We start from the raw sequence: 22,421 nt of genomic DNA, 5'->3' as shown, positions 1-22,421 counted from the left end.
CTCTTCAGTTTGAAATCACAATACTGTATCTTACCTCAGTTTGAAGCTGCTACTTAAAAATACAGATTCAGCTCAAGAAATACATTTGGCAAACGTACAAATCTGGAACAATGTCATCCACTTATTAATGTGATAAGAATCAGGTGTGTGTAGAGCAGTATCAGAAATTAACTTTTACATTAAGGGGCAAAATTTGCCGCCTGGATTTGATTTCTAAGGGGAATTGTTTTACTTTTATGAGGGCAATCATTTTTTAACCATACAAAACAAAATGTCTCATCCGTTTATGTCAAAAACTTCAATTTTGTCAATTTATTCATACAGATTCTCAAGTGTGAGAATTTATTACCTCTTACCCTTAAAATTAAATAAACATAAACTCATATTTAATGCGATAATATGTAACTAGGACTATAATAGAATATTAAGAAGATAGATGTTAAAAATAAAAAACAGAGGGGCATTTTTGCCTCGAGCCCTGCTTAAAGGGACAGTTCACCTAAATATAAAAATCCAGTAATTGTTTACTCACCCCTGTGTTGTTGTAACACCATATGACTTTCTTTTTCTTAACACAAAGGGAGAAATTGTGAAAGTTTTTTGTTCTCAGTGATGTCATACAATGGCAGTTTATGGTGACCACATCTTCAAGCTTCAAAAGGACAAAAAAGTATAATTCAGAAGTCTAATAAATTATTCCATGAGACTCATGATTGTTACGAAAGCATACGATAAGGTTTGGTGCGAAACAAACCGAAACCAAATGTATTTTTTGTAAAAATGTTCACTGACCATTATTCTCCTGTGCGCGTTCATGAGTATGCACGCAAACTTTAGAGCTTTTTGCACGAGAGCAACAGTAGTCATATAGCACGAGCGAGATGGGGCGTTCAAGCGAAAACACGTTTTGTTTCGCTTCAATGGGACCACCAGCGACATTAACAACAGAAAACACAACATAGCTGCAAACAAACCAGAGAACAGAACTTACAAACATGTCTGAAGAGTTTGTAGTGGAAGAATAGATGCATTTCAATGCACAGACTTATTTGTTTGAACCGGAGTCCGCAATCAAAAAGTGTGATGGAGGAGGCTGAAGGTAGCTACCAGTACCGCTGCTTCCTATACGCATATTGCGCAGTCTGCATAGGTCACCAAATCCCAAGGGGGCATTATCTTACCCGATGGGAGCACCAGAAACTCCACCGGCTGCCCTTACTAACACATTAAACGTTATTCAAGGACCCGAAAGCAGTCACTGAACACAGACAATCACCTTGCCCTTGCACCACGCATCACATTTTGGACCGATGCCAGTTCATAGAAGACGGGGTAACCGTGCGCGACACCAAATATAGAAACCAAACGATTGACAAAATGTCCCATTGCTCATCGCAGCTGCTTAGGACAAAATACTCTGATTAACATTGATAAGATAACTTTTATTGTGTGTCATTTGGCGTCTGAATAGGACACGATGTGACTGTACCTTCAGCCCCATCTCTCTGTTTGATGGAGGACTCTGTTTCAGGACATTGAAATGCATCTATTCTTCCACTACAAACTCTTCAGACATGTTTGTAAGTTCTGTTCTCTGGTTTGTGTGCAGCTATGTAGTGTTTTCTGTTGTTATTATCACCGGTGGTCCTGTTGAAGCGAAGCATAACAAGTTTTCGCTTAAACGCCCCATCTCGCACGTGCTGCGTAACTACTGTTGCACTCATGCAAAGAGCTCTACAGCTTGCGTGCAGACTCATGAACGTGCACAGAAGAATAACGGTCAGTGAACATTTTTACAAAATAATACATTAGATTTAAGTTTGTTTTGCAACAAAACTTATCATTTGGATTCATAAAAATCATGAGTCTCATGGAATAATTGAATTGACTTTTGAATTATATTTTTGTGTCCTTTTGAAGCTTGAAGATGTGGTCACCATAAACTGCCATTGTATGACATCACTGAGAACAATGTTTTTTCACAATTTCTCCCTTTGTGTTAAGAAAAAGAAAAAGTCATATGGTGTTCTAACAACACAGGGGTGAGTAAACAGTGGATGAATTTTCATTTTTGGGTGAACTAATCCTTTAATTTCTGACCCTGGTGTGGAGTGTAGTATACCTGAGGAAGAGCATGTCATCTGAATACAGGCCGTTGATGACGCCGCTCTCTTTCTCCAGGGCTAGCATGCTAATGTGCAGCTTACGCGAGTTCAGGAAGTCTAGGATCACCTTAATGATCTCCACTTCCTTTACATTTAAGATCTCCTTAGCCGTCATGATGGCAAGCTTTCACAGAGAGAGAGAGAGAGAGAGAGAGAGAGAGAGAGAGAGAGAGAGAGAGAGAAAACAAGCAGACATTTATTTTATTGCCTTCTCAAGTGACCAATGGCTATAGCTTATGGATAAGGCCTTGTAGGGTTCAAACCAGGGCCGTTGCTTAAATTCATGGGGCCTGAGATCTGTGTACCTCCCCCTGATGTTGACCTTGGTTTGACTCTGAGAGCCAAAAAAGTAGTAAATAATGTATGGAAATTAGAGCTGTCAAAATTAACGTGTTAACGCATGAAATTAATTTGAAAAGTTTAACACGTACATTTTTCTTAATTGCAATTAACTAATTTACCATTAATACGGCATAAACCAGCATAAACACTGGTTGGACCAGGGCAGAACCTTGATATTGATGTGTCTGCCCGGAGTCATTACACTGATGCACACACCACAAGATTCTGTGTCAATGATCACAACGCAATTTATTGTACCAAACAAGCCCAGATGGGACTTGTGACAGATCACGTACTTTACAGCCCATGTTATGAGCAATTTAATTACCACAGAAGCACGTCAAATCTTAACTATCAAAAAAACTCTGTCGCAGCACTTTTCATGTGGAGTTCAAAGCAGCGCCTGATGCTGACGTGAATCATGAAAGCGGCTTTAAGAATGCTGTAGCAAAGCGGATAGCACAGTCTGCCGGCTGATTAATATTGTGGAGGACGAGAGTTTAAGAGATTTAATGACCATAGCAATAAATATACAACCTATGGAGGGGCTACTTGTTTTAATTAGTCAACCTCCCAATTCAGTGTTACTTGAATTGGTGCTATTTTAGTGCATCTTTATACTGTGGAAGGCCTTATTTGGAAAATGATAATAAAGCATTATGCTGTTACATATTGCTTTGTTTTCTTTCCTAAAAAGCAAATAAATGCATTCTGACAGGAAAAGAAGTATATAGAGTCAAATTTCACTACTTTCAAAACCTGATTAATTGCGATTAACTATGGAAAAATTATTCGATTCATCGCGATTAAAAATTAGAATTGACTGACAGCACTAACAGAAATAAATCAACTGATATAAAAAGTGGTGATATTTGTGATATAAAACGAATTTTCAGCCGAAAGATAAAAAAAAAAAAAGGCTGAAAATATTGGCTGAAAATTTGAAAAGAAACTGTTACTTTAAAATCTGGTAACAGAAACACTCACATGAAGAAAACGCGTTGTTTATGTTGCACATTAAAATCCACATCCCCAGAAATGAAGTGATCGGTCTCTTGGTCATTAGCACATTAATGAAGACCATTAATTTTTTCACAGTCCGATATTGTTTGTTATTGTGTGTCATAGTCGTTACTGTCAAGCTCCAATATGATATTTAAGAATCATAAAAGCAGCATTTAAGTAGTTATTAATGACTCGTGCATTATATTCAAAGTCTCTTGAACCATTCAATAGGTGAAGGATGGATTTAATAATGAATAATAATTGATAATAAGTAAATAGCCGGAGTAGTGGTGGCGTAGTGGGCTAAAGCACATAACTGGTAATCAGAAGGTTGCTGGTTCAATTCCCACAGCCATCACCATTGTGTCCTTGAGCAAGGCACTTAACTCCAGGTTGCTCTGGGGGAATTGTCCCTGTAATAAGTGCACTGTAAGTCGCTTTGGATAAAAGCGTCTGCCAAATGCATAAATGTAAATAGTCAACATGTGTAGCGCGCTTCAGTGAATGAGCATTGCTCTGTTGTTGACACACAGTCAAAACAGGCGTAGGCACGGCTCATGAAGCGATACTGTTTTAGTACAGCTCAAAGTTCTTCCTGGAATTTTTTGCCAAAATAAAAGTCAGAGGCTTTTAAAGTGTAGAAATTAAGACTGAAATTTCATTATTGTATAACATGATTTTATTATCAATATTATTATTATTATTACATTAAAATAATATTTAAATTGCCTGAGTAATGTTATCTCCTATCATAACTAAAATGAACACAAAAGAGATCCACTAAAGAATCTGTTTCACATTGCAGGTACATATAAATCACATCATCATCCTCACTGAAGATTAAGGTGATTTGACATTCCACATACAACAAAAACAGCCTGTTTTCCCCAAAACCATTCTATGCAAACTTACATTAAGATTTTTTTTTTTAAAATTGTAAAAATTACAAAGTAAGTCTAACTTAAATGTTTGTTTTAGACAGATGTACTGACAGCTAAACGAATGAGAAAATATTCAGTAATATTAATAATTACTAAAGCAATAATATTATTTGTTTGAAGTGTGCTCTTATTTGGGATAAAATGGGTTAATATAGTTTACAAAAGTGTTACAATGGCACCCCACCACTGTTACAATCTCCTTTTATGTAATGTACTGTATGTTCAATATGTTATAACAAAAACATGGCAAAATGTTCCTTATAGAAAACCAGGGCTGATATATTTATGGTAGTCTGTGAGTTATTAGATTAAAATGCTACAATTGCCCCTGGTCTCCCTCACATTTGTACAACAAAAACCCACCTCCTGGGGCATATTCCGGTTTCATTTCAAGTTAAGCTCAAATCAACAGTATCTGCGGCATAATTTTGTTTACCACAAAAATAATTTAGACTCGTCACTACTTTTCTTTACAAATAAAAAAGAGAGCAAAAATCGAGTTTAAAGTGAGGCATTTACAATGGAAGTGAATGGGGCCAATATTTGGAGGGTTTAAAAAGGCAGAAATGTGAAGTTTATCATTTTATAAACCAGGACTTACATTAATTCTTCTGTTAAAAGTTATGTTATTACTTCTGTTAATTTAATATATATATATATATATATATATATATATATATATATATATATATATATATATATATACACACATATATTTAGCTATAAAGCAGTCTAAATTGATATAACTTTATGCAGAAAAGGTTAGTAAACTATTTTTATCACAGTTAAATAATGTTAACAAGCATATTGTTTACATCTTGTGGCAGTACTTTTGAAACAGTGAGTATTTTAATATTTACAGATTGGCCCCATTCACTTCAATTGTAAGTGCCTCACTGTAAACTATATATATATATATTTTTTTTAAGAAAAGGAGGGACAAGTAAAAAAATATTTTTTGTAGTAATCAACATTATGCCACAAATGCTGTCGATTGATCTTAACTTGTACTGAACCCGGAATATTCCTTTAATAGATGCCTTGCTTAAGGGGACAATGATGGTAGATCATTGTCGGTAGATCATTGTCCCTTTTAGGGTTTAAACCTCCAGCCTTTATATTACCAGCTGATCTTTAAAACACTAAGCCACACCTACCCATAACCTTCACTGTGGGAAACAGAATGCTTTCACCTGCTTTCTCTCCACTGGACCTGCATGAGTTTATTGCAAAGCATCCATCTGAGCCTAGCATTATTAGGGCCGTGCACACTGATCATATCCACATCAGCCACATTGCACATCATCAGGCTGTTAATTTACAAGATAATAAACAAACCGCAGACGAGGCCATCCTCCCAGATCCACAGTGGGCATATATCGTGACCCGTGGGGGGAGAAGTGTGTGTCGTCCAGGCTGAGCAGCAGCCGCCTCCCCGGCCTCGCCTATGCTCAAACAACGGCAATAACCGACGCGAACAGCGATTTAAACCTCACCTGGTAATCTCTACATGTACGCAAAGTGCAGAAATCCTCTTTGAGTCCGCCGAGGGTGTGTTGACACGGACAGTCTGATGGTTTATATTCCGTGGATCCGGGCGCAGCGGCTCTTGTTGTCCCTGTCGCTCGCTGGTTGTCAAGCACGAGCTTCCTCTGCGCGCACCCGCACATCCCTGACTACCGCAAAACCCAACCCGAGCTAACCCGCATATATCTGCGTGTTATTTAACAAACTGAGGCTTATGTGGATTTGTGATTAGTAGCATTGCATCCGCATTAAGCTGCATGTTCGTAAATAGATCCTAAGCTGATAAAGTGGCACGTTTATTAGAAAATGTTTTAGGTGTTAAACACGGCGTTGTTTTGAAATGGCAGGAGATTTAAGTTTAAGTCGGTTGTCACGCATTAGTGAACTGCAAATGAGACCAAAAAAAAAAAAAAAAAAAAAGGTTAAACTAAAATCAGGACCATAGCCTATGAGTCATGGACGTGAGTTAAGGTAATTTTATATAATTCATTCTCTGCTGACTGCTGGACAAAAGTGCCTTTTACCCTGGGAGGTTAATATAATATATAGTTCAATATAGATGAGAAAACTATTCAGTAAATAGGCTAATATATATATACCTGTATTACTGGTAAATATAATATATACAACTGACTATATTAAGGGAAAAGTGTACAATGTCTAAAAGTTTAAAATGTTGCAAATGTATTTATTTAAATGAGAATCCATGAAATATCACATTTATTTAGCAAAAAAAATTAATAAAAAAACTTGTTTGTCATTTTCAGTTTTGTTTCAGTGATTAACAGGAATAATTCACCCAAAAAAGAAAATTATCTCATTATTTACTCACCCTCATGCCATTCCAGAAGTGTATGACTTTCTTCTGTTCTGCTGAACACAAATTAAGATTTTTAGAAAAATATCTCAGCTCTCACAGTGCAAGTCAATGGTGGCCAGAACTTTGCAGGTCCAAAAATCGCATAACGGCAGCATAAAGGTGGTCCATATGACTCCATGGTTGAATCTATATCTTCAGATGCGATATCATAGATGTGGGTGATAAACAGATCAATATTTAAAAGGGTCATGAAATGGAGAATCACATTTTCTTTAATATTTAGACATATAAGAGGTTACTGCACTATAAAAGCATACTGTAAATTTCAGAACTCAAAACTTCCTCCCCAGTCTAAAATGTGTGTTGCGTGACATCATGAGACATTGCTCATTTGTACTTGCACATCCAACAACATGCATCATCGCACCACAATGCTTAATGTGTATCAACCCACTGGCGCTAGGTTCAAGAGACAGTAGAAGGGCAGGGCAGACAGGCCTAGTGTGGCTAACTATTCCTGAACACTAAAGGGGACCATCTGGACTATTTCTAATTATTTTTTGTATATAAACATGCACTAGACAGATGTCTTTGTCCGTTGTCATGTATCTTGCCGCTTTTAAAAGAAGTTGCATCAAGTTATAACTCTGAAGAGGTAAAAACATTCTCTTTCATTCAACAGCTCTTGCTGTTTTGAGCAAAAACTCATCCTGGATGTGTTCTTTCGCACATCTGCGTTTTTTAAATTGTTGGTGTATGTAAACATGCACTAATAGATGGACGTCTTTGACCGTTTTGATGTGGACTCAAAAAAATTAAATGTTTGATTTAATTAACGTTTTGTGTCAACAGGTTCCACGTTACTGAGTTAAAGGAATATGTGATAAAGTTAAGTTCGGGGGCAGTGGAGGAGTCAGGAGACAGCAAACAGTTGAGTGTTTATTCACACACACTTTAGCTTCACATACACAAAGAAAACGGCTCTTAGTGGCCAACTCAAAATAGGGCTTTGAATGAACACAGTCTCTAGCTTTAGTTGCAGGTCTTTCCTCCACTACTGCTCTGAGCCACTCTCTCTCTCCTCCTCTGATGCTCTGGCGAGCCTTATCAGGTCTCCCTTCACCATCACTATAATGAGAGACCGGTGTTAGAATAATTACAGCCCAGGTGACGAGCCTTACTGCTTTCCCTCTCCCGCAGACAGACCACACCCTCCATGCCACATACCCCCACTGCCGACTCAGGTCAGGGCAACATCCAGCCTGCCTACCCCCCCCCCCCATTTCCTGGAGAGAAAGTCAGCCACAACCATCTGCACCCCCCGGTCTGTGGATCACCTCGAATTTAAAGGGCTGAAGAGCCAGATAACAACCTTTTTAGTAAGGCCAGTCAGCGGGCTGGTGACATCAGAATAACTAGGCACAAACCTCCGGTCGTAGCCAGCCAGCCCCAAAAACTGCCTTACCTCCTTTTTGGTCTTGGGCGTCAGGCAAGCTGCAATCGCTGCGGTTTTATTAACCTGTGGACGCATCTGCCCATGATCCAAGTGGAACCCCATATACCGAACTTCCACTTCTTTGGGTTGGCCATGAGTCCCACCTGCCACAGCGCTCTCAGGACAGCCCTCAGATGTTGCATATGCCGCCGCCAGTCATTACTATAAATGATGATATTGTCTAGATATGCTGCGGAATATGCCGTATGCGGTCTGAGGATCTTGTCCATGAGGCGCTGAAACGTGGCCGGGGCTCCGAACAAACTGAACGGAAGCATCAGAAATTGGTGTAATCCAAACGGTGTGGAAAAAGCTATTTTTTCACAGGATATTGGCGTGAAAGGGATCTGCCAATAACCCTTTGTTAAATCCAGCGTAGAGTAAAATTGAGCCATGCCCAACCGATCGAGAAACTGGTCAATTCGCGGCATTAGGTAAGTGTCAAATTTGGACACCGCGTTCACTTTCCGGTAGTCAACACAGAACCGGAACGAGCCCTCGCTCTTTGGTACCAGAACTACCGGGCTGGCCCAATCGCTGTGCGACTCTTGTATTATGCCCATTTCCAGCATTTCCTCTAATTCTTCCTGAACAATCTTTTTCTTGTGTTCAGGAAGACGATAGGGGCGGCTACAAACCACCAACCCCGGGGTGGTCTCAATATGGTGCTCTATAAGGTTTGTGCAACCGGGAAAGGGTGAAAACACGTCCGCGAAATCTGCTTGCAACCGGGCAATGTATGTAAGCTGCGACAGTGAGAGGTGGTCTCCACAAGGGACTGGGGTGATTGATTTTGGTTTGGGAGTCACCTCCGGCCTGAGCTCTGCCCTCTCCAGAACTACCGTCGCCAAGGCTACAGGTACCGCCTCCCTCCATGGTTTGAGGAGGTTGAAGTGGTAGATTTGACGTGCCCCTCCCCTATTTTTCGCCTAACCTCATAACTGAGATCTCCAACTCATTGTGTGACCTCAAAGGGTCCTTGCCACTTGGCGAGTAATTTGGAGCTTTAAGTGGGCAGCAATACAAGCACTTTATCTCCCTGTGTGAATTCCCGAAGTAGAGTGCCCCTGTTGTACAGTCGGCGTTGACGTTCTTGTGCTTGGAGCAAATTCTCCTGTGTTACCTGCCCCAAAGTGTGGAGTTTTGCTCTAAGATCAAGAACGTATTGAATTTGGTTTTTGCTGTTTGAAGGCCCTTCCTCCCAAGCTTCCCATATGACGTTGAGCATGCTGCACGGCCGATTCACCAACTGGCATTCAAGGCATGCCGCACACCATTTGCGTACGTCGCCGTGAATGCCCGGCCAAAAAAAAACGGGCCATTATATGGTTCAAAGTCTTTTCGTGACCTAAGTGACCAGCCATTGGGTTATACTGAGCCACCTGGAAGAGTGTTTCCTGGCGGCTCTTTGGTACTAATAGCTGAGTTGTATTTTCTTTGGTCTGAGTGTCCTGCGTCACTCGATACAACTGCTCTTTAATAATAGAAAAATATGGGTATGTGAGTGCCACATTAGGCTGGAGCTGCTGACCATCAATTACTTTCACTTGGACAAAGGCGTGCTTGAGGGTCTCATCAGGCAACTGATCCAGAGGGAAATCCCCCTCAGGGAAGCCCTTGAGTATGGGAATTCCCTCTGTGTCATCCTGACATGGAGCAGAAGTAGACGGCCCTGGCACCACCTCTCCAGCCATAGCGTCGCACGTCACACACCACGACAGCACTTTGCAGGACCCATCCACACACATTACCCTCAATAAATTTTTAAAACCAGGCCAATTGTTTCCCAGAATTAGTGGATGGATGAGGTGGGAATTAACCGCGGCCTCAACTCTATGCCTTTTTCCCCTGATTCGTATCTCAATGGTAACCACCGGATACTTGTGAATGTCACCATGCACACACCTCACTCTCACCTGTTTACTCTTACCCAATGCCCCGCCATGCACCAAGCGTTGGTGGATAGAGGTTTGGGAACAACCCAAATCCACCAAAGCTTGATGTGTATCCCCTTTTACTCTTACCGGTATCCGATACGCCCCTGCCCAATCGGGGGCAGCCGGTGGAGCGTCGGGGATCCGGATCAGTGTCCCCACCTCCATCACCGGACAACGATCCTGGCCATGCCCGGCTTCCCCACAGCTCCAACAGACCGGCCCAGGCTTTCCTTCCGCATTCATAGGGGTGGGAGACAGGGGGAGTAGGAGGGACATGACAAGGTGAGGGGTCCCCTGGACCAGGGATGGGATTTGGGCGGGGATCCCCCACACTTCCGGGGAGCCGGAACTGGGCAGGACTGAAAGGGATGGGAGGGGAGGAAACATGAGACACAGGGGGTGAAGAGAGAGAAGAGAGAGGAGAGAAAGTAGAAAACACTGTTTCACTGCCTCCTGGAAACACCGCCGTATAGTTCTCTGCTAGCTGGACGGCCTCCTCCAGCGACACCGGGTGGTGGCACTGGACCCACTCGGACATGCCTCGAGGAAGTTGGGAGATGAACTGCTCCAGCACCACCAGATCGACAACTTCCACGGTACTGCGGGTTCCCTCTGCCAGCAACCATTTCCGGCAGGCATTTCGAAGCTGTTGGGCAAAAGCAAACGGGTGGCCGTGCTTCCCGAAGCTCAGGGATCTGAAGAGCTGTCGACTCTGCTCCGGGCTATGACCAACCTGTTGCTGGCTGGCCTTCTTCAGATGGGTGTAGTTAAGGAGGCTAGTGGCAGGAAGTTGCTGTGCCGCTAGCTGCGCCTCCCCGGAGATTAAGGGCAATAGGCAGGCCACACACTGTTCGGGAGGCCACTTCCATACATCGGCTGTCCTCTTGAACAGGTCGAGGAAGGCCTCTGGATCATCATTTAACCCCATTTTCATCAGGGCCACGGGTGGGGTGGGCTCCGGGGAGGTCGCAGCGCTAGCTCCCTCTCTGGCAATCAGGCTCCGGAGCACCTGCCAGTTCTCCACTTTTGCCTGGAGCAGGACTTGGAAGTGCTGTTCCTGCTCCAGGCGTTCCTCCATGAGGGCTTGATGCTGGTTCTGCTGGATGCTGGTGAGGGTCCTGAAGACTTGTGAGGTGAGGACTCCATAACGGCGTTCTCCTCCAAAGCCGGATTTTCGGCACCACAGTGATAAAGTTAAGTTTGGGGTGATGGAGGAGTCAGGAGACAGTGAACAGTTGAGTGTTTATTCACACACATTTTAGCTTCACATACACAAAGAAAATTGCTCTTAGTGGCCAACTCAAAATAGGGCTTTGAATGAACACAGTCTCTAGCTTTAGTTGCAGGTCTTTCCTCCACTACTGCTCTGAGCCACTCTCTCTCTCCTCCTCTGATGCTCTGGCGAGCCTTATCAGGTCTCCCTTCACCATCACTATAATGAGAGACGGGTGTTAGAATAATTACAGCCCAGGTGACGAGCCTTACTGCTTTCCCTCTCCCGCAGACAGACCACGCCCAGTTCCTTATAATGGAAGTACATGGGTGCAAGCACTTTGACGGTCCAAAAATCATATTTAGGCAGCATAAAAGTAATCCAGACGACTCCAGTCGATCGATATGTTTGTGTAAAAAATAAAATGATAATTAAAAATGTATTAACTTTTAAAAAGCGCTTACTGCCAGCAGCTGATGCAAAGCATGACGTAAGCGCATCGGTGAGAAATCGGAAGCAGCGCTTATTTACAACGGAAGAACGAACATCATGCGAGAGTTCGACAATTTAAAAAGGCATCAGAGCCCTGGATGGAAGTGCGATTTAAAGTTAAAAACATTTTAATTATTGACTTGTTTCTTAAATAAACCTATCGATTCACTTCAGAGGACATTAACTGATCGACTGGAGTCACATGGATTACTTTAATGCTGCCTAGATGTGACTTTTGGACCGTCAAAGTGCTGGAACCCATGTACTTCCATTATAAGGACATGACAGAGCTCTATCTTCTTCTTAAACTCTTCATTTGTGTTCTGCTGAAGAAAGACAGTCATACACATCTGGGATGGCATCAGGGTAAGTGAATAATGAGAGAATTTTCATTTTTGGGTGAACTATTCCTTTAAGTTACACAGAAGTAACTCTATTTACTTCAATAAACCTAAGTTAACTACATTTGATTAATCTAGTGATATTTAGCTGAATCAAGTTAAAATATCTACTTTTGTCCAAAATTATTAAGCTACTTCAGTTCAATTATCCTAAAATCAAGATTTTCACTTTCAGCCAAATTTTTACTGTTTATTAAATTAATTATGCACTAACGATGTAAAAAAAAAAAAAAAGAAAAAAAGTAACCTTTAAGTTTAAATTTTATTCAACCATGACAGTCTCTCTACAGACTTGTATTGAGATTACTAAACATTACTGTGTAATAGGGATGGGCGGATCGATACTAAAGTACTGATACTTCCGATACTGATGTGGTATCAAGAATATCAATCCTCACATAAAAATATCGATTCTGAAGTTTTTTTTAAAAAGTGATCTTATTACTTGGATAACATGAATATTAATGGATCTCATAAGCTTCGAAGTGGAAAAAATGAATTATATTAGCGAATTGTTGTATGGCACCGGAACTATTTTTTCTTCCACTCATTTTGATGCACAGAAATGCTAAAATACACCAGCAGTCACAGACAGCGCTCACCCTTTCAGTCATAGCGCTCGTTCAAAGAGGGAGAAGTGCTTTCCTGAGATAATGACCGGAAAACAGCATCTGGAGTTATTCACAATAAGTAATGACAAACCTAGACGTGACGTATTATAATGGGCTTGTTTGACAATTTTTAAAGGTTTAAATAGTTGTTAAAATATTGATAATGATCTGCAATCCTCGTTCATAAATGATCAAGTCCCATGCAAAGCATGCTGGGAACTAGAAATCTCATGCCTATGTGTTTTCCAGTTGCACATGGGCAAATGTATCACCCAGTGTGCAGTTTTAGAGAAGCAACACAACTCTGTTTCATTCACCCAACCGGAGATAACGCGGTAAATACGACAACTATCTTTCCAATTTTTCTCAACACAATCATTTCACTTTTAATGTACATACAAGACTACATTATTTTGTTTCAACTTCATTTGCATGCTTTGGGCCAACAGCAACCACGTTTCATTTTTTTGAGTGTGTTTCTGGCGATGTGCGCCTCAGTGCGCCTATGTGTGTGTGTCATTTCACCATGCTTTGTACTATGTTTGTGTGTTTTTTTCGGGTCATAACAGTGTGGATTGTTCGTGAACCAGTCATAATACAATTCAAACTTTGCAAAGGAACTGTTATTGAAGGACGGGGCAGTTAAAAACCCTTAGACTCGATTGCAAAGCAGTAAATAAACAGTTTCATTCACGAATACTTAAAATGTCATGACTGTTTGATAGGTTATAGTTGTGAGTGTTAACAGTTGTGCTTGAGATGAACTGTTTAATATATTCGGATGCAATGTGTTAGATGTGCGTTATGTGTAAACCATGAAATTTAGTTTTATAATGTTGAGGGGGTTGTTCATTCTCTTCCCACTGAGTTTCAAATATGGCTGAATTTGAGGTGCTGCATGATGTTAGCCAATTATAATAGTGGGCGTTTACACTGATGTTTAAAGAAGACGCTGAGACCAAAACTGAGTGTTTCAGTCAGCGGGCCAGAGACAGGGTTGAAAATCATCATATATTACTAAATTAGGACTGTTTTGGTGCAAAAAACATAACTAACATTATCAGATGACCTCAGGGAAGATAATAAAATTATAATAAAAGTAGCATTTCATGACCCCTTTAAGTCCTTTTTTCTAAATCTCCACTTTAACTTTCAGATACTTCTTCTTTTGTTTCTGGTGATTCACATTCTTTGTGCACATCACCACCTACTGGGCAGAGAGTTGAAATGATAGTAAAAAAGGACTTGACTATTGATCTGTTTCTCACCCACACCTATCATAGAACATCTAGATTTAACCACTGGAGTCATATGGATTACTTTTATACTGCTTTTATATACATTTTGGACCTTCAAACTTCTGGCCACCATTCACTTGCATTGTATGGACCTACAGAGCTGAAATATTCCTGTAAAAATCTTCGTTTGTGTTCTGCAGAAGAAAGAAAGTTATACACATCTGGGATGGCATGAGGGTGAGTAAATGATGAGAGGATTTTAATTTTTGGGTAAACTGTCACTTTTTAAAACAAAAGTTTTTCAATAACTGTTCAATAAGTGAAAGTATGAGGTAAAAAGCCCCCCTTGTTGCAGGGGCTAAAGGCCCCATAAAACACCTTTTATTTCTTAAGTGGGGCGAATAGATTTGTTATTATGAAGAATGTTCAAAGTCCAATCACAAAAGTATTATTCATTTGTTTAGAGAATATTTGAGATGTTATGAAATTCCAAATGTGATTGAAATGAACAGAAAATGGTGAATAAGTATAATTACAACCTGCTGTCTCAAAATTATCTGCATAAGTTTACACATTTTGCCCTTTATCTATTGCCCCTATATCAACACAATAGTACTATAACCCCACATTCAACTTTAAAAAAATTATTTTGATCAAAACAGCCTTCTATTATTATTTATTTTCATGCAAACTATATTGCTCCATCAATATTCAATAAAAATAAATAAATTTTTTCTTGATATACTTTGCGACCAGAGTAAAAGAGCACATTTTCCTTAAGGGGTGCCTTTAGCCCCGTTGTACCCAAGGCTATATATATTTTTACGGATTGCAATTATGTTGTATCATGAGTTGTTTTAAACTGTTTTATGGTTTAAATATTGCTGAAAAGCCGTTAAATTGCATTTGCCTAATACAATTTAAATACAAAACATCCACATGTTGTGTATGGTGGCTTTTTGTACTGTAGATAGTACTATTTCCTAATTCAAACCAAGGTGTAATATTCTTCAAATTAGTGCCAATAAACAGCACGAACTTATTAGGACAACTTACCCCATGTGACAACCCACCCTAAAGGCTCATGTGTGTTAAATTAACTGTCTCACTTTTTCCTAGGCAATAAAAATGGGAATGTTCAGAAGCTTATTTTTGCAGTCAGGGCAAGTTATGCGTATACAGAAATTGGCTTTCCAAAACTTAGTAATAAGTACAGTAGCTCATACTAAGGATAATATTTGATGTTGTTGATGTTGTTGACAAGTAGATAGTAATATTGAATCATAACAGAGGAGAAAAACAGCTCAGATAGGTCAAAGTTTTGGATGTAAATCTGTATTTATGTTGAGGTTAACATTCAAATACAAACAGACAAAGAGTATGATGACAAAAAAACAGCGGACATGACCTGGAAAAAAGATTAAACGGCATGTGCATATTACCAACTCTCCGAACAGCTTCCTTCTGCTCTCATCACTTGGGCCTTCTTATAGGACTGACCCATACTTTTAAACATCTTTTTCATATGAAAAATATCAGCAATACTCAATGGCTTAAGAAATATGCTTAGTATGTAAAACTATATCTGTACAGCATCAATAAATCCAAACAATGATTTACTTCACTTAGTAAAAATAACAAATATCTTTCAATTCTTTTGCACCAGACGACAAAATGTTACAATACTCTGCCTGCCAAATGTCCCAGCTCTTTAAAATGCACTTCATAATTAAAAATGAGTTACATCATTTAGCAATAATATGCACCATCTCTTTGAAAGCTTCATTATATGATATTCAAGAATGTTTCCTCTGGTATATTCATATAGTATGTAAATTTACTCTACTCAAACAGTCAGCTTAGCTGAACTGCCTAAAATGTATGTTTCAAACATACGCGGTACCCCAATATTTTGGGCTGTGATACTACAAGTGATAGCAATATATCTAGGAATGTATTTTATAATTCTTAAGCGAAAATGTTTCGTTTTGCTCCTGAACTTCATCAGTTAAAGTCCCCATCATTACTTTTACGTCACGGATACAGAGAAACATGAGTGTTTTCATTTTGTAAATAGAGTCGTTTCGCTCAAACTACTCTAACTGAAGCTAACTTTACACACACATTCCTCCAGAGCAGCTGATGTGCAACAAGCATTACGAATCCTACCCAAAATATAAACTAACTCGGACATTAAATAAAGACAAAGACAGTTTCTGAGGTTCCAGTAAATGCTTATTCAGCTTCATGGCCTTCTTTAACTTCTTTAGAGCAACGTTAGTCTTCAAGTGTAGTATGTCCCCAATATTGACCTGCATTTCCGCAAACACAAAAGCAGGTTGTGCATCTTCATACAATGCAATGACTTGCTATTAAACTCAGTAACTGCGCTTTAAGCATAGCATAAAAAGACAAGACAAGACAAGCATAAGGCCACACAAGTTTAACATTTGAAATAAAAATTTTCTAGAAGCATGTAAGTCAGTGCTGCAAACTCACACACATGGAATAATGTGTGTGTGTATTGTCGAACACTGGATCTCAAATTTGCCACAGATGAACATCAAACAAAACCTGCACAAGTGTTATTGTTACATTCAGGTTGTGCATCACAAGGTCCAATAGGCAGGTACACTTTGCAATTTCAAAACACTGCCAGTGAGGTGAGAATTTTGCCTTTTATTTGAAGAGTCTTTTGGGCGTGCTTTGTTTCTTGTTTTGCCAGAGGTGGCTGTAGATGGTGATGGCATCCACACTTGCAGACATGGTCTTGGCGGGGATCTTGCTGAACTGTTTCTTATCAGAGCTGTATTTATAGAGGTTCTCGATCATTTTGGGTGTGATGGTCTTGGGCCCGATTCCAGCCAGCTTGTTGATCTCCTCCGCCTCTGGATAATATGTGTACAGAGAGCGAAACTGGCAGCCAGAGTCCCGGAACAAAATAAGGAAGCTGTTGGCTTCTGTTTTCTCCATTTCCTGTAGAAGACAAATACTTAATATGAAATAAAGTTTTCCTTTTAGGTTCTAGGTTAGGTTAGGTTTTAGGCTCATGCTACTCTCCGCTATCCACGCACAACTTACCACGCGCCCCATTGTGAGTGAGAACCACTAATCGCGACCATGAGGAGGTTACCCCATGTGACTCTACCCTCCCTAGCAATTGGGCCAATTTGGTTGCTTAGGAGACCTGGCTGGAGTCACTCAGCACGTCCTGGATTCGAACTTGCGACTCCAGGGGTGGTACTCAGCATCAATACTCGCTGAGCTACCCAGGCCCCCCTAATTTTTAACCATTAAATGCATTGTAATTTTCACAAACACTCTTACATATTCAGGTCTTTAGAAACCCGGCACTGATATCCATAAAAAAATGGATGTACAAAACTGCCCAGATAGTATAACATTTTCAAGACAATTAGAAAACAATAAAATAAAATATATTTTGATATATTTTGATGTTTTGTTTTTCATAAATTAAAGAGATAATGCAACAAATCAGGACAAATCAAGAACCGGATTCATTATTTTCACACTGAAATTTCATGAGATGCAACTGGCTGTCAAACACATACTGAGCTACACATAAAACATAATCTACACATTTAATGTACAGGTGCATCTCAATAAATTAGAATGTCGTGGAAAAGTTCATTTATTTCAGTAATTCAACTCAAATTGTGAAACTCGTGTATTAAATAAATTCAATGCACACAGACTGAAGTAGTTTAAGTCTTTGGTTCTTTTAATTGTGATGATTTTGGCTCACATTTAACAAAAACCCACCAATTCACTATCTCAAAAAATTTGAATATGGTGACATGCCAATCAGCTAATCAACTCAAAACACCTGCAAAGGTTTCCTGAGCCTTCAAAATGGTCTCTCAGTTTGGTTCACTAGGCTACACAATCATGGGGAAGACTGCTGATCTGACAGTTGTCCAGAAGACAATCATTGGCACCCTTCACAAGGAGGGTAAGCCACAAACATTCATTGCCAAAGAAGCTGGCTGTTCACAGAGTGCTGTATCCAAGCATGTTAACAGAAAGTTGAGTGGAAGGAAAAAGTGTGGAAGAAAAAGATGCACAACCAACCGAGAGAACCGCAGCCTTATGAGGATTGTCAAGCAAAATCGATTCAAGAATTTGAGTGAATTTCACAAGGAATGGACTGAGGCTGGGGTCAAGGCATCAAGAGCCACCACACACAGACGTGTCAAGGAATTTGGCTACAGTTGTCGTATTCCTCTTGTTAAGCCACTCCTGAACCACAGACAACGTCAGAGGCGTCTTACCTGGGCTAAGGAGAAGAAGAACTGGACTGTTGCCCAGTGGTCCAAAGTCCTCTTTTCAGATGAGAGCAAGTTTTGTATTTCATTTGGAAACCAAGGTCCTAGAGTCTGGAGGAAGGGTGGAGAAGCTCATAGCCCAAGTTGCTTGAAGTCCAGTGTTAAGTTTCCACAGTCTGTGATGATTTGGGGTGCAATGTCATCTGCTGGTGTTGGTCCATTGTGTTTTTTGAAAACCAAAGTCACTGCACCCGTTTACCAAGAAATTTTGGAGCACTTCAGGCTTCCTTCTGCTGACCAGCTTTTTAAAGATGCTGATTTTCATTTTCCAGCAGGATTTGGCACCTGCCCACACTGCCAAAAGCACCAAAAGTTGGTTAAATGACCATGGTGTTGGTGTGCTTGACTGGCCAGCAAACTCACCAGACCTGAACCCCATAGAGAATCTATGGGGTATTGTCAAGAGGAAAATGAGAAACAAGAGACCAAAAAATGCAGATGAGCTGAAGGCCACTGTCAAAGAAACCTGGGCTTCCATACCACCTCAGCAGTGCCACAAACTGATCACCTCCATGCCACGCTGAATTGAGGCAGTAATTAAAGCAATAGGAGCCCCTACCAAGTATTGAGTACATATACAGTAAATGAACATACTTTCCAGGAGGCCAACAATTCACTAAAAATGTTTTTTTTTTATTGGTCTTATGATGTATTCTAATTTTATGAGATAGTGAATTGGTGGGTTTTTGTTAAATGTGAGCCAAAATCATCACAATTAAAAGAACCAAAGACTTAAACTACTTCAGTCTGTGTGCATTGAATTTATTTAATACACGAGTTTCACAATTTGAGTTGAATTACTGAAATAAATGAACTTTTCCACGACATTCTATTTTGAGATGCACCTGTATGTGTAGCTTATGTGTCTCTTATGTGTATTTTCTCAGGCACTTGTTGAGTCTAAATAGATGCACAACTTTATTTTAGTAGTACACCCAAATGGCAACAGTCACATCATACTTTTCATGTGTTGTACTTGCTATAAGTTTACTTCGATGTTGTCACTTTGTCAAATAGCAATGTCAAATGTAAATCAAGTCAATCACTGAATCATCAGTGCCACCTTGAGTAGGAAATAACATGTATATTATGTATGTGTATACGCATATAAAATACTGATAATTCACTATTTTTGATAGTTAATTGTTTTACAGAAAGTAAACGAGATATAGTACTAATTTATCTTGTAATTCACAAAGAAATAGATATCTTGTGATAGTCAACTTAAATAGATGTGAAATAATTATTACAAAAAATTGTTTTATGGAAATGCAAAAAACTACAACGCTTACATACCTAATTCATACTATTGGTACTTAAACCCGTATAAATTTTTTTTTTAAAGTCTTTAAAATAGCACTTACGTAAATAGACAAATCATATATCAAATGAAAGCTTTCATTCTCAGGGATGTGACTGTACAGTTTATTTTAGTTGCACTAATACCACCATTTAAAAGATTTTCCAAAAAAATCACAAAATTAAATATGATATTTGTAAGACGTCAAACACAAACGTCTCTTTTATGCACAGATAACTGCTGCTTTAAGCCCCAAATAGCTAAAACTTTATATCTGCTTTTACCTGTTTACTTGTCTGTGAGCTTGCTTGTTTGAATAATCCAATGTTATATCTTAGATGACCAGAACAAAATATTCAATCATGCAGAAAAAACAAATCATCAGAAATATATGTTATCGAATATTAATGATAACATGTTGTACATCATCGCAAACGGGAGGATCTCAGCTTTCTAATGCCACCTACGTAGATTGAGCTTCTAATCCACTCAGAGGCCGAGATATTCTATGAAAAAATTAGGGTGGTATATGAACTGAAAATTAGACTGAATGTCCATGAGCAAGCACATCTGTGAGGGCTAAAATGCGCTATATCAGCACCAACATTTCAGATCTGCATTTTGTGACGGAAGGCGATTATGTTTTCTAATACTTGCTGCCATCTAGTGGAATAAAATTGCAGACTATTCTGGGGGAGACGGAGTGAACAGAACCAGAATTACTTGCTTACAAATTTAGGACAACAAAACAAAAACAACATTTTTAAATTCTATTCATCTTAAGATTGTAAACATACAAAACAAAATGAGACAAATTTTTGGCAGTTAGTCCACAGTATGTGTTAATGGTGAGCTTTTAAATTTGAGTGTGAAAACGTTATTACTTTTTAAAGTCCTGGGACCATTTCTGTGCTACTCTGCACAGTTATTTTAATATGCACTGAATTAAATTTACTTGGACGTGCTGAGTAACAAATTGAAGTCACTACCTCAATATAGTTTATTTTGAACCTGAAATGCAATTGACCATCACAAAGAAAACCTCACAAACATAAAAATCGGTTTCTACAGCTGCCACATTTCAAAGATCTTCTTCTCACCTCTAGGAACTTGTTCTTCTGTCCCTCATTGACTCGGCCTGCAAGGCAGCAATGAGCCAGTGCGTTCTGGATGATGTATTTATTTGATTTAGCACTGGGCTCCTTGTACAGCTTTGGCCCTGGAGAGAAAGATACAACAGAATCTGTTGACAAAAAAACAAACAAACAAACAAACAAAAAAAAAAACAATCCTATATGTCAGTGGTTTTCAAATGTTGTTTTTGGTCAAGACCCCTTTGAAATTAGAAAAACGTTTGGGAGTGGGTCATGTGGCGCCATGCGAGGGTCGGACGTGTGAATGGCAAGCTCTGTAGTTTTTAATACTTTTTGTGTCATAAACCGGTGAGATTGATACACCCTGTCCCATAACTGTTCTATGAAAACAATATGTCAAAGAATTCTAAATCCTCGGGCTCTGGAGACATTAAAAGACACTTACGTGCTCAAGCTGACACCCCTTACAGGGCCGCAGACCAGGGATTCAGTTTGGACCGTGCAGCGGGAGAGATTTAGCATCAACTGTCGAGCATTACTTGCTGTAATACGTCGATCGATCACTGCCATGGAGACGAAATTCTCTGAGTTGGTTACAAGAATGGGGGTCGTCGAGAAATGGATCGATTATCTGGAGTCATTGGAGAGGGAATTAGCTGCTAACCCGCTAGCGATCAAGACGGACTTGGAACGCGTTTGGGAAAAGTTGGAAGATTTGGAGAATCGTAATCGGCGAAAAAACGTCTGAATTGTTGGAATTCCTGAGAACGAAGAAGGCCGAGATATGGTGAAATTCCTAGATGAGCTCTTCCCGAGTCTGCATGACATAACAGGCCATAAGCTGGAAATCGAGTGAGCTCACAGGGTTCCGGCTCGGAGATCCGCAGAAGGAGACAAGCCCTGATCAATTCTGGATACTACTAGGTACTAAGGATGGCCGCAAAATATTGACATGCCCACAGCAAGCATTGTCCTTCATAAAGTCAATGGAGTAAGTTATTGTGTGATGCTCTTGATACAGCCAAGTGGACCTGACTCACTGAACATTCACTTGACTGTCCGAGGAAACTGGGCGCCACCTTTGTTTCTTTTTGTGTTAGTTCCACCTAGCGGCTGGAGTTTGTTTTGTTTTGTGGAATAACACTCCTTCGGGAAAGTATGTGGATGTATCTGCATATTCTTTATGCTTTTGCCTCCTATTGGTTTTGTGGAATATTTCTTGCAAATCATTAGAGCGATTAGGGCATCTGTTCCACTCATGTAACAGCTGAATGGGCCGACTCACTGAACATTCATTTGACTGCCCGAGGAAACTGAAAGTTTTTTTTTTTTTGTGCTGGTTCCGCTAGCGGCTGAAGTTTGTTTTGTGGAGGAACACACCATCGGGATGGTTATGTGGATCATTCTACATGTTCTTTGTGTTTATGCCTCATATTGGCTGGAGTGTTTTATAGATTATTTTCTGTTGTGTAATTCTGTCTCACAAAATTTGTA

General features: G+C 39.8%; 2 protein-coding genes across 7 annotated transcripts in view; both read right to left on the bottom strand.

Annotated features, from left to right (window-relative positions):
• LOC127443108 (WD repeat-containing protein 47-like) overlaps positions 1–6,085 on the bottom strand; it is a 32,736-nt gene extending 26,651 nt beyond the window's left edge. For all 4 annotated transcript variants that reach the window (XM_051701624.1, XM_051701625.1, XM_051701626.1 and 1 more), the window contains exons 1-2: positions 5,950–6,085; positions 2,123–2,289 (exon numbers count right to left, since the gene is read on the bottom strand). In XM_051701624.1, the coding sequence (XP_051557584.1) occupies positions 2,123–2,280 (158 nt within the window). In that variant the 5' untranslated portion in view covers positions 2,281–2,289; positions 5,950–6,085. The remainder of the gene's footprint in view (positions 1–2,122; positions 2,290–5,949) is intronic.
• Positions 6,086–15,506: 9,421 nt separating this feature from the next.
• The window catches only part of LOC127443106 (calmodulin-regulated spectrin-associated protein 2-like), an 89,140-nt gene continuing 82,225 nt past the window's right edge, over positions 15,507–22,421 (bottom strand). For all 3 annotated transcript variants that reach the window (XM_051701620.1, XM_051701622.1, XM_051701621.1), the window contains 2 exons: positions 20,934–21,052; positions 15,507–17,163 (listed from right to left, as the gene is read on the bottom strand). In XM_051701620.1, the coding sequence (XP_051557580.1) occupies positions 16,867–17,163; positions 20,934–21,052 (416 nt within the window). In that variant the 3' untranslated portion in view covers positions 15,507–16,866. The remainder of the gene's footprint in view (positions 17,164–20,933; positions 21,053–22,421) is intronic.

Source organism: Myxocyprinus asiaticus, chromosome 6 (genome assembly GCF_019703515.2).
Source record: "Myxocyprinus asiaticus isolate MX2 ecotype Aquarium Trade chromosome 6, UBuf_Myxa_2, whole genome shotgun sequence".
In the NCBI taxonomy this organism is placed as follows: Eukaryota; Metazoa; Chordata; class Actinopteri; order Cypriniformes; family Catostomidae; genus Myxocyprinus; species Myxocyprinus asiaticus.
The sequence above is the reverse complement of the archived record's forward strand: the minus strand, read 5'-3'. Positions and strand labels throughout refer to the sequence as shown.